The following is a 19,334-nucleotide window of genomic DNA, read 5'->3' on the forward strand; positions in this document are numbered from 1 at the left end:
TTTGCATAGTAAGTAAATTATAACTGTTTTTCCTTTGACATGCAGATACCTTGAAAAGCGCAGCAGGTTGTGTGGGCTCCGCCCCCAGTGCAGTTACATCATGCAGCTCTCTGATTGGCCAGTGATGGCATTCAGGTCAGGGCAGACCTACAGGGCCCGGCCAGTTTAATTTTTTTTTTCTTTTCTTTTTTTTTTTCAAGGGGAACAGTAATTAGGCATATATATATATATATATATATATATATATATATATATATATATATATATATATATACATATAAAAACAGTGGTGATTTCATCATGCAGCAGTATATGCTGCTGGCCAAATGGATTGATTTTCTTTTTACTTTTTTGTTTGGGTTTATTTGTTTCATTAATACTACAGAAAATGCCTGCAATTATAACATGCTAAAATAAAAAATAAAAATTAAAGTTATGCCCTGAAATGTCTGTCCGATATGGGTCCCTCTCTTAGGACATGGTCAAACACACATGGATGTGTTACCAACCTACTGGAACTTAAATAATTCTTCTTTTTTTAATGAACATTATGTTTGTCTTGCATTGGTGTCCCTCCTCTGCCATGCGAGGTCCACAGCTGAAGCTGGTCATGCCTGGGTCGGAACCGGAGGTGGGGTCGTGTAAACGTGAAGTCATGCCCCGATGAGTGGTACTATCTACTACCAGTTATCAGGGTTGCTAAATGGCTCAGTGTGGATGCTCAGGGCCAGAGGGGCAAAGGAACGGGGGCAGCGCTAGAGAAGCAGTTTTATGTGACTGCAGATGAAAAATGTTCGGCCGTTTCTTCTCTCGCTTTCTGTCCTTTTATATTCAAGTATCGCCAACGCCGTCGGCAGCGGCGTCAGCAGCAGGAGAGGGTACAGTCCGGCGGGTTCTGACGGAACCCAGGTGCACACCTGGCAAGGATGCAGTTCTCTTAGCCTCTTTAGATGGCACTGGCATTAGGGTCATATCGTCTTTTCTTGACATTTGATGATGAGGACAAACAGGACAAAACAAACAAGATGGGGGTTAGTGCAGGCAATGCCAGAGACATCAACATACAATTCGCTGCCCATCTTACCGCCTTAACCCGCAGCAACCACGTGGTGGTCGTTTCTTTAGCTTCTTGATCAATTCAAATCATTTATCGAAAGCTATACATAATGTTTAGTTGCCGTCGGGTTGCGGCGGGTAAAAACGGCAGTTCTTCGCAGCGACAAGGAGAGACACAGAGTGTTCCTCCGCTGACTACGTGCGAGTATGTGTTAGAAAGACAACGAGGGGTGTGGAAAAAGAACATTACCTCCTGTGAGAAAACACGGACATAGACATAGAAAACAGCAAGAAAGAGTGTACAACATCGAGGGTCAGAAAAGGACATCACACCCACAACATGAACGACAACGATACCACCAGGAACAACAAGAAAGGCAACAAGAACTGCAACAACACCAACAACAACAGGGGTTTGACACAACCTCCCCGTAGCGTGGCTTGATGTGGGGCATCCCAGCAGTTTAACATGCACCTGTCCATAGAGAGGTTAGGTGGGAGACGCCACTATCGCTGTGTAGGGGGGTGACTGGGGTAGCATGCAGGTGCAGTGCAGCGCGTGTGTCTGTACCAGGTCTCTGTGAAGCAGGCAGTAAAGGCAGCGGTGCCGGGCGAGTCCGGGTGGGGGGTGAGGGCTCTTGCTCTGTTCTAGGTTTTCAGGGTGGCCCAGGGCCTTCCGGGAGATAAGAGGGCGTGGCAGCCAGCCATGGCACAAAGGCTGCCTACGACACAACCTCCACCCCTCTCCGCTCAAACTCTCACCCTTTCAGACAACGGAGGGGGGATTGAGAGAGAGATCACGGCGAGGAGAGTGGGTCAGAAAGTCGTCATCCCTGCCCACCCTGTCCCGCCCCAACAACCCACCCCGCTTCTCAAAGCAAGGAAAACAACAAACACCCCTCCCTTCACTTGAGGTGAGCCCAGCCTTTGTGCGATGCTCTGATAGCACTCCGCTTTAGCTCTGGCTTGGTGCCAGTCTGCATGCAAACTCTAAATGGGCTCAGTCAAGATGCTATGTGCAAACGAGCATGCTGCGGTGAGCTAAGTCCTCTTGGATGATCTCCAGATCTCAAAGCTAGCTTCCCAGAACTGTCTCCTAGTTGGGTCTAAGCTGGCCATTAGAAAGGTTTTACAAGTGCTTAGATAAACAGTTGCTAATCTACATTTTGATACTGTTTTTTAAACCAATGCATCTTTGTCAACATGTTTGATGTTACACACATTTACTGGAATCTTTAAAGCTACACTATGTAACTTTCTGCCCTCTAGCAGTTGAAGCAAAAAAAGTTACTTCTGGAAGAAATTTTTTTGGTGAGTTGTGCTTTGGTTCTGCCGTTCTGCACATATGAAATCGATGGCTTATGGCACTTCCACATAAATAAACCAATAAGCAATTAAATAAATATGGATATCTGAAAATACGTCTTATGAGCAGGTAAGTAGCTTATTTGCAAAGAGTTGTTTTAAAGAGAACCCCAGGTATTAAGACTTATATGGCTTGATATAACATAAATGGTGTCTCTTCCTGAAATATGTAGTACAAAATCCATGAAATATTTACGTTATTTAAAAAATCCACATAGTTTTATACACATTGTAGACTGTGGGGGGCACCATTATTTTAATGATGTGAAATTCAACACAACTTGGAATACAAAACTTGGAAAATAAAATACCGATATATGATATCACATTGTGCTGCTTTTGGTTGTAATTTTGAGGGCAACAAGAGAAACAATGTAAGCCTTCAACTGCTTTACTAGCGATAAGAAGAGGAGAAAACAATGGGAAGATGGCTGTGGACAAATAAAACTTCCTAAAGACCCATGTCTTTGTTTTCTCCAGTGGTCTATTAACAGCATCAAAGGCATCAGAGATAAAGTTTAGAGAACAAAGATACGGGTCTTTATTAAGTTTTATTCCTCCACAGCCGTCTTACCATTCTCTTAAACTGAAACTTACAATCAAAAGCAGCAACAATGTGGCATTTTATCAGTATTTTATTTTCCAAGTTGTGTAGGTGCAACCATTTGACGTCATTGAAGTAATACCACCCCCCATAGTCCAAAATATGGATAAAATGTGGATTTTTTAAATAACATAAATCTTACATGCTTTTGTTTTTTTACTACATATTTTAGTAAGAGACATAATTTACTTATATTAACCCATACAAATCTTAATACTCAGGGTTCCCTTTAAATTAAAGGGATACTCCACCCCAAAATGAAAATTTTGTCATTAATCACTTACCCCAATGACATTCCAAACCCATAAAAGCTCTGTTCGTCTTGGGAACACAATTTAAGATATTTCGGATGAAAACCGGGAGGCCTGTGACTGTCCCATAGACTGCCACGTAAATAACCATAAAAGGTATGAAAGGTCCATAAAAGGTATGAAAGTCGTCGTCAGAATACTCCATCTGCCATCAGACGTGCAATCTGGGTTATATGAAGCGACGGGAACACTTTTTATAAGCGAAGAAAACCAAAATAATGACTTTATTCAACAATTCCTTTGTCAATAGTCTCCTCTGTGTCTCTCCACATCACAGTATGCTGCGTATGCCCTTCTATATCATCCGCGCCACAAGGATAAATACACGTAGAAACAGCGCATCCTTGTGGCGCGGATGATACAGAAGAGCATACGCAGCATACTGTGATGTGGAGAGACCCAAAGGAGACTGTTGACAGTGTCTTGGCAGTCTATGGGACAGTCACAGGCCTCCCGGTTTTCATCCAAATAATATAATATAAAATAATATAATATAATATAAAATATCTTAAATTTTGTTCTGAAGATGAACGGAGCTTTTACCGGTTTGGAATGACATGGGTTAGTGATTAATGACAAAATTTTCATTTTGGGGTGGAGTATCCCTTTAACTCTACAAAAGATTGTTAATGCTGACATTAGACATAATAATTGATATTCAAATCAGATAAGGCAAAACAGTGGCTAGCTGACTAGTATGCTATCTAAAAAAAACAAAAACAAAGTAGTAACTGGTTTAGAGACTGGCATAGTTAGCAACATAAATATTGTTCACAGTAAATGCGCAGTAAATGCGGAAACTAACCCTATTTGTGGAAAGCTAAGCTAGTGTTGATTCATTTTTAGTGTGGACACTGTCACTTTTATTTTTACTCACAAACTCTTTTCGGTACAAGGTTCCTTTGTTGTGGTCTGACCTTTTTTGTGTTATTTATATGGATACAATGTATACACGCACAGATGAATGACTGAATTTGCAGTTCCCCTTGAAATCTGTCACGACTGCTTTACAATACAGTGATTCAAAGTAAGGCAAAATATAGTTTGGAAGATGGATTTATGCTGCAATTGAAAAAAAAAAAGTTACATAGTGCAGTTTAAAGTAAGCATACAATGATACGTTTTTCAAAAGTTCCCACCTTACTACATAAAACTGGTCATTGCATTACTAATATCATAGGCTATACGTTTTTAATGTTAGCATGTAGTTAGCAAAAAAGGCTACACATTATTCTCTTTGATAATGATGTTAATTCATAAATGTCATTAAACATCTTGCTCAGTACCCATTTTACCATTTTGCTCGCATGCATGTCAAGCGATGGGCCAGACTGCACGAGGTTCTGCTACAGTCTACAGAGTGCTAAACCAACTGCGTTATATGTCTAGACCTTGACTAAAGCTGGAATTTAGTGGTTTAGAGATGTAGCCGGATCATTTTAGTGGTCAATTTTTCAACAACTAAACATCTAGCTAGCATGTGCTAATCAGCTAAACTACCATCTGCTGTCGCCTGTAAAGAACGTATTAGCATACTTAAGAAAATTTTACATTTAAGTAACTTACAATGACATATTTTGTTACAGAAAAAAACTACAAATTACACATATCGTCCCTTAGCATTCTATCATAGCATGTAGCTCAGAATTTGGCACTTTAAATGATGACCTAGTTTTGGAATCTGTTGTCTGTAGCAGAAGCCCAGGCCCTTGTGTATGTGTGAATGTGAGTGTGTAGTGGTAAGTGTTGTGTGCATGTATGCAAAAGTGCATGTGAGAGTGTGTATGTTTAAGTGTGAGTGAGCCTGTTCCAGGCTGGCAGGCAATAGGAAGCATGCGGTGCAGCTCTTACTTAAATCCCCATCCCGTCCCCCCCAGCACTATGGCTGCCATCAGGATGGCCCCTGCGATGGAGCCTATGATAAGGTTGGTGGCGCTAGGACCTGTAGAAGGGCATGATGGGAGAGAAACATGACGTAAGCTGCAGGGGCACCTGCACAGCATGCAGGGTTTACACATCAAATGCTGGACTTCACTTATGTTATACACTCTTTCAGTCATGTGTTTACTCAGGATGGGAATCCGTAAGGTAGATTACGCTCAACTTACCCTTGATAGCATAGTGTGTGTGTGGGATGTTATTGGACATGGGTGTGAAGAATTTAGGGGCTGTAGATTTTGGCACAGAGGAGTAATCAAAGATGGATTGTAAGGTCAATTCTTAAAGCACCGAGGTGTTTTGAGCTACGCTACCAATACAGGACTGACGAAAACAAATGCACAGACGCGTGCGCACACAAACACACAAAGAAACGTTAACCCACTCACACACACACATCGGGCCTAGTTAGAGTGGAATATTTAGCCCAGCTCAGAAAGTGGGCCAGTTCTGAGGGAATTTTGTGTCAGTTAAAAGACGCTACGCCATCTTATGTCAATGTCAGTCCAAGTCATCTCATGTTTTTCCACCCTCCTCGTCTTGTTCTTCATTCTTGATCCTCTTTCTCACTTTGAATCTTTTTTTTCTGTGTTAATACCCCACATGGACCAGAAAGGGAAGCACCGCAACACTCCATTAACACAGGGTGATAATAAAAATATCCATGATAACAGCAGCCAAGGGAGAGGAGAAAATAAGAGATATACCAATCAATCAGTCCAATTACACAACAAAAATTACAAGGCACCATCACATTCAACACAACGGACAAAGCCACTGGGAGAACACGTATACACAACCGCACATACACACACAGGGGATCACAGGATCTCCCTCTTGCTGGGGGAGTGGCATTAAAGGGTTAAGAGTTGCTTACTCTATTCCCCACCCTGTGCCTCCAAAAATCACCCCCAGGGCCAGAATGGTCCCTGCCACTGCCCCTATCAGCCTGTTTGTGGCCACGCTCACTGTGCAGAGGAAATAGGGGTGATTCAGCAGAGAAAATGTCACTCAAGGCCCCATTTAAAAAAAAAAAAATTGTACACGTACTAGTGTTTGTGAAAGTCTTGTGAGTGGGAAAAGTCACAATATCAAAATGGGCACCTACAAAAAGCAGTGATCTTTGGAAGTGGCTTTGCAGTGGATTGGAGTTAAGGTGTGTATGCATTTGAGGATTAGGCTGTAAGTTCTTTGTATGTATATGGCATATATATAAATATAAAAGTTTTTTGTAGGTTTAAAGAATTAAGAGAGGTCACGAACCCTTGGGACCTGGGTCCTCAATGACGGGTGGCTGTTTTGGGGGGTCGTGCATGCTGCAGTCAGTTCCTGCCCATGTAGCATCACAGGTGCAGGTTGCTTCATTATTGCAAACCTGAAAGAGTGGGACAAAAACTCATGTGTAATGATGTGTGATATTGATGATAAAGGTAAGCCTGTAAGCCTTGGCTTAATATTTACAGAATAGCCAGTTTAAGTAAAAAGTATTTCTAAGTTTAACAGTTTGTACATGTGCTGAAAAATAATTGTATAAATAAACGAATTTAATTGGAAAGGTTTCTTTTCAGGTTTTATGAATACAGTAATGTTCAATAATATTTTATAATATCACACTAACAATTTATGATAGATAAGATCTTTTTTACACTATAATAAAATTGGTTTACTATTGTTAAATGTTTGGTTTAGGTTTTAATGTTTTGAAAAAATAAATAATGCTCACAAAGGCTGCACTTATCTGATCAAAATAAAGTAAAAACAGCAATATTTTGAAATAATATTAGAGTGTAAAATAACTGTTCTATTTCAAAAATAATTAATTTATTAATAAATTATATTTATTTACTACATGTTGATTTGGAGCTCAAGAAACATTTATTATTTTTAATGTTGAAAGCAGTTGTGCTTCTTAATATAGCAGTGGAAACTGTAATACTTTTTTACAGGATTCTAAAGGATGAATAGAAAGTTCAAAACAACGCCATTTATTTGATATCTTTTAGAAATATTTTGTAAAACCTTTAAAGCCTTTACTGTCACTTTTGATAAATGTTACACACTTTTGCCAAATAAAAGTATTAATATCTTACTGACCCGAAACTTCTGAACGTTAGTGTAGCTGCCTTTATATTTTAAGAAGGAGGCCATGTTTGAGAGGCCTTGGCATTGAAAAGTGTGGAAACCCCATGCGATTTCAGCAGTTTTTCACCAATTTCAATACCCACTCTTCAAAACTCAGCCTTCCTAAGACATCTCAAAAAACAACATGCCTGCAAATCCCAAAACACAAAAAGGTCCACAGTCAGACAGTGTGTCTGATCGGCTAGTTTACTGACTGACAATGTGTGCTGTCCTTAAAACAAAAATCAGCTCACTTCTTATAGATATTGGATACCCATGACAATGTGTTATTTTCAATAATTATGGAATAGATTGTCATTCCTCTAAATATAAACAGAATGCAGGGGAGGAATTCAATCCCCGATGTTAAAAGTCTGGATTAATGTTGTAAGTGGATTTGAGTGGGTTGTGAGATTCATCTAAGCAGCAGTGAGTGTCTGATGGTGCTCACTCACGCCGTGAGAAGAGCAGACCCGGCCACCTGGGCCAGACGGACAGGCTGTGAGGTTCAGGGAGGAGATGGGTAGACATTTCCGTTCAAGGCACATCATAGAGGGGCCACACGGTGAACCATCTTCCACATACCCTAGATCAGTGTCATCATCCAACAGCACGTGTCCCCCACTACGGTAAAAGAAAGAAGTATTTCAAGAGTTTTGTTCAAGTTTAATGGGAGAATATTTGCAGAGATCCAGGAACAGACCTGCAGTCCACCAGTCGCCCCTGATGGTTAAATGTGGTGGGAGTGACGTCGCCTTTCAGGGTCCCAATCCTTGGGATTCTCCCAGTGTTAGTGCACAGCAGGTACCCGCAGAACACATCGCTGTAAACCCACAGGATTTGGAAAGTATTAGAGATGGTTATGTGATCATGTCTAGATTGTAGCCTTTGTTCTGCAAATTTCATGTGGGATTCACATATAGAGTTTTACAGCATTTATTAGCATTCACTGCTTCTTTTCATTTCCTTACACCCACAGAGATCAAGTTGCATCCAATATTATCAGTAACCTCTGATAAACACATCATGAGAGTACACCATGCTAATAAAACAAGGCTCTTAACACAAATAAATACCCATTCACATCACTGGTAATGGTAAAGATAGGGTTTATCAACTGGAGGGTTTCCAAAATGGGGGTTTGTGAACCGCTGGGGGTTCATACGAAAACTCCGGGGGGTTGGGTTGATATAAAGCTATTAATTAATCCAATCTAATGTAAAATTCAAATAAATGGGGATGCATAATTAATCAAAATAAAATATTAATAATAATAAAACAAGTATAGCCTGTTGTGCTGCATGTTTCAGAATTTTTACATGCATTTTTAAGATTGATACAGTGCTTCAGTGTCTTAAAGTGGCTCAGCTGATAGAGAATACTGCTTCTCACAAACTCTGTGTGATTTGCTGTGAGCTAAATATGAATTTTTGAAATGTAACATGCAATTGGTTCACTTTATTTACACATTTGCATGATTTACAATATATCTTGACAGAGTTATACAGAATTTCTTCAGACAAATGACAGCACTTTTTATTTTACTTTACTTGTTGAGCAATGATGAAAGTTAAATTCCTCCATGCAAAGTCTGCAAAGGATACTGTGATTAGGTTCAGCTTCTTAATTAATATTTAGTCGAGAAGCCCTAATTCTAACATTACTGTAGCAGAACAAGACACAAAGTTTCCAATGTTTTCCATCATTTTCGACAGTAAAGAAGCACATGCAAAGCACATGACCAAGAAATTTGCAGAACAAGAGCTGCCATCCAGACTTGTCCTGGTTTTGTACCATATTAACGTTTCATGGTGCTGCATATTCCTGCTCTCCAAATAATTGGGGGAACTGACTCACTGTTTGCTGCAGGGCACCCATTTGTCTCCATCTCTCCCACAGTTCCCCTTTTCTGTCCCCTCTGTGTTTAACTTCTCATAGCAGTGCTTCTCTGACCCTCCAGCCTCTGAGAGAAGAGAAACAGACAGAAAGAATGAAGGGAGTGAGACAGAGCAAAAAGAGGAAACACAAGAGAGCATTTATTGAAAGACTGAGTGGGTGGATTGCAGTTATTTTAAGGTGCTTTCTTTGGCAAGAACAGTTGAAGCATTCTGAAGGCCTCAGCATCACTCACTTGGACCCCAGATGTATTTGCACTGACTGTCCCGGGTCTTACATTCACCACTGTAACAGCGACCCTGGAATAGAAGTAAACAATTTGTAGAGGGTTTGATCAAAAACGGTCTAAATGTTGGTCTTCCATGTATTTAAATAGATTTATATATCTGACCTGGTTGAGCTGACAAGAGTAGCCATCTTGCTTATGAAGATTAGGCGGGCACTGTAAGAATAACAGATATTTAAAAAATATTTTTGATTCGATGATAAAAATTAATAAAAAAAATTTATTTTTACTATTTAGTATTTTTATGATATTTATTGAGATTTACTTTAGTTACTGGATAGCAGCTGACAACTGGATTTTTGTTACTCAAGTTACTCCTTCAGCCCTGCATAATTTTTTAGAAGTGTTAAAACTGCAGACAGGCTGTCATTTAGTGAATAACATGCATTCTGTTGCAGATAGTGAAGCTTGGGGGTGTATTGTGCGAAGCACCATCATCCCTGTGATCATCATGTAGAAACTGTAGCATCTTCTGCATAAATTAATTAGTGGCCCATTGTTCGAAAACTGTGCCAGTTGTGCCCTATTGTGTAGCCATGACTTAGTACAAATATTATTAACAGGAAGAATCAGATACTGGACATTTCATCAAATTAACTCTCAATTCAATTTGTGTAATGCAAGGAAATAAAAAAACCACATTCATTTAATTTGTAATGTTTGTTTTTCAAGGGAATGTCAGAAAATGTGCATATGAATCACCATTACATTTTAATGGGCTGTAAAATTTGGTATAATTCTACCCAAATTTAGCTTTTGCTTCAGTATACTTTCACTATGTGGTGAAATGCTTTTCTTTCTGTTCAACCCTTTATACCATTATATTTCCCCTTCAAAAAAATATTTTAATATTTCTAATGTCACATTTAAATTGCTGACATAAAAAAATGAAAAAACGGAATAGAATTGAAAGAAATAGCAAGACCTGTCCCGAGTCTCCTGAACAAGTCTCTGATATGTCACAATCATTCACAGCATATCGACAGCTGTATCCACGTGGGTAGAACTGAAAAAGAGACAGGGATTGAGAGAAACCACTGTTCAGTGCATTATAAGATACTCAGTAGTTGAGGATGGGGGAAGTTATGATGAATAGTGAGGCAAAAGCAAAGTGTCTTACCAGGCATGTGCTGTTGCAGCAGGGGCCGTCACTGCAGTGCGCTCCATTAGACAAAGAACATTTTTTACAGCAGTCTTTATAGCACTCCTGCAGAACCAGATAAAATATGTGCACAGACCAAAAAAGATTAGCAAAATATTATGTTTTGCTATTGTCTGTATGGAAGTATGATTTATGTAAAAAAAATTTGCTTACCATTCGGGCCCCACAGTCACACTCCTCTCCCACCTCTGTGTAACCATTCCCACATTCTGTAGCCTCAAAGAGCTGCCAACACAAAGCACAAGTTTATCCAGGATCATGTCTAATAAATGATGACTGTAAGTACTTGATTTTTGTTTGATGTCAATGACAGTCAGTCACAATACACATGAGAACCGGTGACATTTGATGTCACTGACATCAAACCCGCTTCAGCGTTTCAGTTTCAGCTTTCTGTTGAAGACCCATGTTTTTTTTGTGGGTTGCAGGTACATGAACAGAACAATCAGAAAGGCACGAAGATCCAAAAATAGATTAGTTGGAGTGTAAGATCCCAAAATAGCACAAAAATGCCAAGAGGGTCCGGCTGCAGACTTGCCCTTGCACTCTCAGACTTGCACTCAATTGCAAGTGATGTCGCCACCTTCACCACCTGGCTACAGTTGTAAAATGTTGAAAGATTAAAAAAAAAAAAAGAAAAAAATCAAAATCAATAGATAGAAAAAAGGAGAAATAGTGGATGCTGGTGGTGGTATTCTGCAGGAAGATTCTTCTAGAGGGTAGTATATTTTATTAAAAAGAAGTGGTGAACAAGAAAGCAGAATTTATTAGAGTAACATTTGTAATAGACGTGACACGCCCCATTGTGTCTTAAAGAAACATCACCCAAAATTAAAAATTTGCTCAAAATTGACTCACCCTCAGGCCATCAAAGATTTAGACAGATTTGGAGAAATGTAGCATTACATAATTTGCTCACCAATGGATCCTCTGCAGTGAATGGGTGCCGTCAGAATAAGAGTTCAAACAGCAGATAAAAACATCACAATAATTCACAAGTACTCCACACACTTCCAGTCCATCAATTAACATCTTGTGAAATGAAAGTCGCATGCTTGAATAAGAAACAAATCCAACATTTAGACATTTAAACCATCACTTCTGGCCAAAATGAGTTTATAATCCATAATAAGGCCTCCTCCAGTGAAAAAGTCCATGTCCTGTTGTCCTATAACATCAACATTTACTGACATATTTGTTTAGAACTCGTTTGTACTGTTTTTGCTTGTCAATGGTGCTTGATCTCGGCATATTTCTCTCCTGATTCAGATGATATGACTTTTTCAATGGTGAAAGCAATATTATGGATAGACGGCTCGTTTGAATTTAAAAACTTAATGACAGATTTCTTTACTACAAACATGCAGCTTTTTGCTTAATAAATGGACTTAATTTGTATGAATTACTTTAATGCTTTTTTAATCAGCTGTTTGGACTCTCATTATGACGGCACCCATTCACTGCAAAGTCTCCACTGGTGAGCAAGTTATGTAATCCTAAATTTCTCGAAAAATAAGAATACTAAGCAAGAAATTATCTACATCTTAGATGGCCTGACAGTGAGTAAATTTTCATGAAAAACAAAAACAAAAAACACTTATTTACAATTGCTAATTTATTAGCTGAAAAAAATAGAGGTGGTGATTGTCAAGCTCCAAAAAGCACATATTTGTGAAAAACATGATGCTGTTATCCACTGCACGTGCATGCAGGTTACAATGTTGTGGTTTTCACATTTTTTTGTCTGTTGTCCACACTATTCTTCAAGCCTACCTTGTTGGGTTTGTTAAACAGACATGAAGCACCACCTCTTAGAAGAAAGTTCCTGTAGTCAGTAATGCTGCATTTGGAAAACCTGCGTGGGTGTTGCACTCTGCGGAGAAGAACAGAGAAAAACAAACCTACGCAAATCAAAAGATATGACAGGAACTAGGTGCTAAAATGCCCGGCAGGTAGTCAGGAGAGACTATAGAATAATGCGTGTGTTTAACGATACCCAGTGTCTTCCATTATACATCCCACCCATGATTCCATGCAGCCGCACTTCTCTGAGAGAACACAAGAATGAGTGAGAAAGCCTGTGAGTTGACTTTAAATCCTAAACTCTTACAGTAAAAAAGTAAGAAATCCAGTAGTTTGTCAGCAGGAGGTAAAATAAACTTACTCCTCCTGGTCACAGGATCCCACTGGATACCCAGATTCTGAGCTAAGCTCTGCGAGAGAGAGGCAGCCATTGTCCATGTGCTGCCAAACTGAAAGGCACAGGAACAGAAACAGCAGTGCATCACAGCAGAGGTAAGATAACACTTCATTTGTCATTTAGACTGACTGTAAGGTCAGGTTTAAAAGCAAATTGCCCAGTCTGTCTACCCAGAATGCTGCTTGTAAACATTACCTCATTAACACCAATTCCTCTTTCTTTGGAACACACGCCACCAATATACGCAACACCGCTCCGACCGTAATGAAACGTCACATTCCTACAAGCAGAAAGAGATGTTTATCATTGTCACCTCTTCCCCTTTTTCTGTAACTATATTCCCAAATAATGGTATTCAGCTTCATTCTTAGGAAACTGTCATCTGCGCCAGAAATATTTTCTTTTTCTTTATTACTAACCGTATGATTAACACAAATGTGCTATATTTATTTTTAACCCTGTCACAGTAAGTTTGAAATTTATTTATTTGTAATTTGAATAGGTAAATTCTGGCAGCCTTATAAATTTTTAACGGTTTTAAAGTTGTTTTGATTTATAAGCTATTATTATTATTTTTATTTTTAATATTTTACTTTGAATAAATGGTTTTAATGTTCAGTTTTTTTGTTTTAATTTTTTTGGTTTAATGTTATTGGATTGTTATTTTGGATTGTTGTATTGAATAGTTTTACTGTGCTTTAATAAAAAATAAAAAAAATCAATCACTACCAAACCAGATGCACTAATGATTGGCCAAGTATAAACTTAAAAAGACTGTAAAAGAAACTCTTGTTTGAATCACACAGCCAAAAAAGGTTGAACATATATAGTGAAATTAAATATTTTATTTTCAGTAAAAGCAAAATGTAACTCTAATGTTGATGAATAAGGATATGCAAATTAGCTGATATTCCAGGCATAACAATGTTATGTTTTGATGTTAAAGTTGCATTATATTTTGCATTATACACTTATCAGTGTTAAATGACATATCGTTATGTTAGTCCGGCATTATCTTAGCACACACCTTTCCTGAGAATGACCCACAAATATTCAGAAAAGTTTCTCAGTTACTCTTCTACACCCACAACTGAACCAAAACTTTTCTGTTACTGGAAAACATCTTTAACCACCAGGCTACCACGACTTAGACATTCAAGAGACTGCGACTCACGTGAAGAGGTGCACGGCATCAGTGTTGATGTTAATGTTCTGTTGTCTGTACTTTGAAAAATCTCTTAACATTTCCAATGGTTTCACGCTCAGCGGAATCCGGTCCCTGTCAGTCCAAATCTCCACAGCAACTAATACCACACGCGTATTCAGCTGCTCCTTAAAAATCTAAAGAGAATATCATTTGAATTTTAGATTAAGATGACTGTAAATTGGGCGACTATTAGGGAAATATTTTTGCAGCAATAAATATGTGAACATACAGCGTCTACAAAGTTGACAACTGATTTGGCAAAGTTCCTGGTATGCTTTTTACTCTTGTGCCTTTTAAACTGCAAAAACAAGAGATGAAAATACAAATAAGTTTCAAGGTGTATTCTGAACATTTTTGGTTCTGCAATATGTAAAATACATGGAAACATTTGTATTTTAGTGCCCTCTAGTGGATCATTTCAACAGTTCACTTACAACAATTTCAGTGTTTTATATTCAGAAATGTATACAAATGATTAAAAGACATTTTCAGACTAAGCTAATTTATACAGGAAGCTTGTACAGTAATGTGTTGTGGATGAACCCACCGTTTTGTGGTCAGCGACAATCATTATTTCCAGATACTTCATTTCCTCAAAAATGTTACGCGGCATTTGGAAAATAATAAAATCTAAATTATACATTCAGAAAGCATAACGTTTAAGTATGAGGTAGCATTTCTGTTGAAACAACAGAGCACATGGAAAAGGTTGAGAGTCATTTCTTACAGCTCTTTTCCTCCTTCTCTTTAGCCAAGGCATGCTAGCAAAAATACGTTTCTCCTCTTCCTTTTCCTCAACTGGGTCATCAGCAGCTGAGGGAAACCGACATAAGGTAACCATGGAGATGAGGGTGTGGATAAAATATCTCACCATATTTCTATTACCAAGACCTTGGCACACTTACACCAATCACCTGGGACAGAGGTCACATGGAGCGATGATGTACGGCGCAAAGTGTGGGGTCGTGCTTCTGTTTCCTAAAAGGTACAAACGTGGTGACATTTGCAGACGAGCTATCAAATCAAAAAGGATAAGCTATAATGATGTGATCTTACCACGGTGTGAGTCTGTTTCAGAGGTTCAATGAGATAGACAAAATTACCATCATCAAACATCCCACTGGAAGAGTGAAGCACAAGAAGGGGGTTGGGAAAAGAGAGTCAAGGATGTCAATCGGAAAAAGGATACAGGAACAAGGACAGGTAAAACCGCAATGAGTCAAACACTCAGACGGAAACCACAAGCGTGCTTTACTAACTGAACAAATGCTCTGCTCTCTCCCTTGGCTGCTCTGTGTGACACTCAAGCACACACTAACATGATGACATTCAAATCTTTTCATGTGTACCAACTGCCATCTGGCCTCACAGTAGGTCTCCAGGTCAGATTTTCTCTCTTACGCTGTCTTTATCTCACACATGCACATTTAAACAAAGCAAGGTTTCTTACTGAAGCCCGTTGCAGGTGGATAAAGCTACGCGGGAGTCTTCTTTTCCTCTCACGTGACCGTGGTAGTAGCAGTGTTCCCCACCCTAAACAAACGCACATTCATCACTGCTATGTAGTAGTTATTTTCAGGGGTCTGTTTGATATTTGCTGCTCTTTGTGTCTTACCCTAGAGAGAACGGGCTTGTCTTTCTCATAGTGGATTTCCATATAATCTGAAGAGAGCAGATCACTAAAATCAAAGTGAGAGACAGAATTCAAAGGGGCAATCTTGCATTAATTATCCAACAACACAACAATAAAGCTACAGCCCCGGATCCCATGCACCTATGTGCTTAATAAGCATGCATTGGGAGAACACTGTCTTCTTTATCAGCTGTTCTAGTTATAGGACCTCAAGGCTGTTAGTGGATCGGTAATTCTGCCACATAGGTTTGTTAAAGCATAGTTAATATACATAAAATGCATTAAATATAGCAAAAAATAGCAAATTGTGGCTATTATGAATGTTGTTTGATACATGTATATACAACAGCATCACTAGCTGAATTCACCATCAAATGTTCCAAAACATTTTTTTGAAGAGAACAGAAAAAGAAAACTCCTTTAATCTCATGATCACACACACCTCTGCTGTTGCAGCTGATCCTATTTTTATAACTGTCACAAGCTGACAATTAATCAGCTTTAATGCATTTTAGCTTGCAAAAATGGAAACATGCAAGCCTATAATTCATCTCACAAAAAGAAAGAAGGCAGCAATAATAATTCTTATTTATGACTTAAATGTGTTTAAGTATTTTCTAAACGACAAAGTGAAATGATGTGCACATTAAATGGGATAAAACATTGAACCATCTTGCATTTCATTTTATGTACTAAAAAAAACGGAAGACATTTTTAAAAATATGTTCTTTCATGTTCCACAGGAGAAAATAATTGTGAAAAAAGCGTATATTTCATTTGTTTAAACAGTTAAAATCTCTATTATTGGCTATGCCTGGTTATATGACGTGGAATCTGATAACTGTTTCTGAATTTTGAAAAGAGCAGATGATTTCCGCAAGCACTTAAGCACTCCACAACCAAAGCACTTACTACAAAAAATACGTTCTCCTCTTGTCAGCATTTTACCTTCGCTCTAGCTTGTTTCCCAATCTAGCTTTCTACTAAACCTGGTATTGCATACTAAGAATATTGTTGGCTATATGACAAATTGCTTGTGATATTTCTCATTTGAATTTGCTTTGGATAAAAGCATCTGCTAAATAAATAAATGTAACTTAATGCATTTGCAAGGAATAAAAAAATTACTTTTGAATGTTCTCTGAACCATCTGAAACTAATGAATATTAATGTTTAAAATAATTTGACGCACAACCGGTTAAAATGTTTCAGAAAAACGTTTGCTTAGCGATGAATAAATAGTGTTGCTGTGCTAACGTTTTGAGAATATTGTTAAAGACCAGATAACTTTTAGATAACTAATGTTACTGGAAGAATGTTTGTTGATAACTTCAAGAATCTTGCCAAAATGTTAATGCTGTGAATTAATGCAGCACTGACAAAGTTTTAACACAGCACGATGTTTAAACCACAATGTTCTTTACTTTTCAACAAATACCTTGAATGCAAAGGTGCTGTCAGGGAGGAGATGACCGAATAGACTGAATTTGTGTGATAAATGAAATTTAGCAAGATTATAAATTAATGCAAAAGGGAAAAAATATATATCTATTTTCTTTTTTTAACTAAACAACAGAGCAAATTTGTGTTTTTGGAACCAAATCTGTCTTTTACTACTCAGACACACAAACACTTACTTGTTCAAAGTAAGGTCCAAAGTGAATGTGGTGCCAAAGGCGTCCAGCTGGAAACTTGCTTGGGCCAGGTGGACATCCTGCGGTCAGGGAGATAAACAGGGGCTCATTAACACTTCACAAAACAAACATATGTTAGTATATCAAACCTGCCAGCAAAGCCTGCAAATGTTATTCAAAAAATCTTTTTGTGAAAATTTCATTTCTTCAGACACATTAAATCACATTCTGAGCGAACAGATCTCTCTAAGTGCACCTACAGCTAAAACATCTGCTCTAGAGCATCATAAATCACACAGCTGTGCTGTTTTACAGCAAAAATACTGCACTGGCAAAAGTAAAGTGAAAGTGTGTGCACAATGCAATCCCACAACGTCTGTTCAGTACAGTGAGTGGGGGGAGTGAAAACTGCTTCTTTTGCGAAAAGCGCGTTAGATTTGTGAGGGAGGGCCGGTGAACCTGGATCAGCTCTGAGAATTTGGATATACTGCACCATTCCTAGCAGCTCCTAGTGGTTTGAGTGTTGAAGATGTGAATCTTGTGCTGAATTTAATCTATACACTGCAAGACAGCCCATGTCTCACCTGTCCATCAACGGCCTGGTTCCTCGCCCGAGTGTCCAGGTCATGATCCGTGCTCTCCGACTCCTCATTCAAGTAGTAGATGAGCCGGGAGGGATATGTGACGGTGACTTCGTGCTCTCCGGTTTTTCTTCCCGTGGAATTGCCCGGTGCTGCTGCTGTCGCTTCTCGTGGGGTCTCAGACACATGCTGATCCCTGAGATCCTCATTCTGTACGGAGCTGGAAACTGCAGGACAGGAGGAAGCTATTTACTGCTTTACAGTCTCCATCTCAGCGAGGGATCCCGTCAATTATATATGAATGTGTGCCAGCAGTTGCAGCCCTGTGATGCTGCAGAGAAGCTGCGCACAGATCTCCCTTATGCAGATCTCAGGGTATCGAACGGAGGCACTACAGCTGATAACCAAATAAAACACTGAAATCTGATTACACATTCAAGACAAGAGGGCGAGACATGATATGTGTAATGGCAGAAGAGAAATAAGATACACTTATTGGCAAAACATAACAGTATCATTTTTTTTTCTCAACTTTATCAGCTGCATTTTTGGACATCTGATATCTAGATTGTAAAAGCTTTAGACGCACATCATGTCAGCTAATAATAATCTATTGCCATGGTAATCGAATTAAGATTCAGCTGGCCTCACTAAATCCTTACCATGTTCCCATATGGCACCACACTAATGGGGCTGTCAACCCATACAGAGGCCTTCAAAAGCTTTTAACCCCCTCTGCATAGATTGACACGTATAAACGGCCGTAAATCAAATCAAAGTCTACACTTGGAACCTGCGTGTTTAGCTGGGATTTCCTACCGCAACAGAAGGCGCTGGAAAAAAACCTTGCACAAATACTAACATAACGTATAGCAAATATCCAATAAAGACGCTGCATTATGTAAATAATAAAGTTACGCAAGATCAACATTGTACTTACCCGTAGAGGTTGAGGCGATAGAAGATGGCACGGAAATAAATATGCTAGCGAGCAGACACAGATGGAATATCAGACGCATGATTCATATTTGAAGACTAAATAAATTGTCATTAGCGCGTCAATTTACAGCGAGCGTCGCAGTCCATTATTATGAGAGTGATTTTAGTGCGTATCCCGCGGGAAGAGGGGGAAATCCTTCATGCAGCATCGGAGACTGAGGGGTGGGTAGCACGGTTGGGATGCTGAGGGGTGGGGAGGACTGGAAAAGCGGCGAAGGGGTGGCAGCTCGGATGGATGGAAGGCGGTGGCCAAGCAGCTCATATCGTACTGGAAGCCAATGCGACTGCGCAGTGCATCCTCTGCTGCGCTGACGCGTCAGCCATCCTCAATTTGTACACTC

The 19,334-nt window shown here is 39.1% G+C and overlaps 1 protein-coding gene across 8 annotated transcripts; it reads right to left on the minus strand.

The window, feature by feature from the left end:
- Positions 1-230: 230 nt before the first annotated feature.
- adam23a (ADAM metallopeptidase domain 23a) lies at positions 231-19,249 on the minus strand. 8 transcript variants are annotated; one of them, XR_006154990.1, is made up of 27 exons: positions 18,935-19,249; positions 17,998-18,221; positions 17,417-17,493; positions 15,762-15,825; positions 15,597-15,679; positions 15,203-15,266; positions 15,052-15,124; positions 14,874-14,959; positions 14,694-14,759; positions 14,376-14,444; positions 14,114-14,280; positions 13,135-13,219; positions 12,904-12,991; positions 12,736-12,787; positions 12,513-12,612; positions 10,893-10,964; positions 10,698-10,784; positions 10,503-10,583; positions 9,683-9,733; positions 9,527-9,590; positions 9,253-9,358; positions 8,099-8,218; positions 7,851-8,019; positions 6,538-6,649; positions 5,188-5,278; positions 1,628-1,819; positions 231-992 (listed from the first exon to the last, which is right to left on the minus strand). XR_006154990.1 is itself a non-coding variant. In XM_042725588.1 (26 exons), the coding sequence occupies exons 1-26, from the start codon at positions 19,011-19,013 to the stop codon at positions 947-949; spliced, it is 2,376 nt and encodes a 791-aa protein (XP_042581522.1). In that variant the 5' UTR covers positions 19,014-19,249; the 3' UTR covers positions 231-946. The 8 variants fall into 8 exon arrangements, 6 of the variants coding, with proteins under 6 accessions (XP_042581522.1, XP_042581524.1, XP_042581523.1 ...); XR_006154991.1 differs by adding an exon at positions 6,152-6,242 and having other exon boundaries at positions 231-1,819; XM_042725588.1 differs by lacking the exon at positions 1,628-1,819.
- Between the last annotated feature and the right edge of the window lie 85 nt (positions 19,250-19,334).

The sequence above is a fragment of the Cyprinus carpio genome, chromosome B6 (assembly GCF_018340385.1).
Source record: "Cyprinus carpio isolate SPL01 chromosome B6, ASM1834038v1, whole genome shotgun sequence".
Classification (NCBI taxonomy): domain Eukaryota; kingdom Metazoa; phylum Chordata; class Actinopteri; order Cypriniformes; family Cyprinidae; genus Cyprinus; species Cyprinus carpio.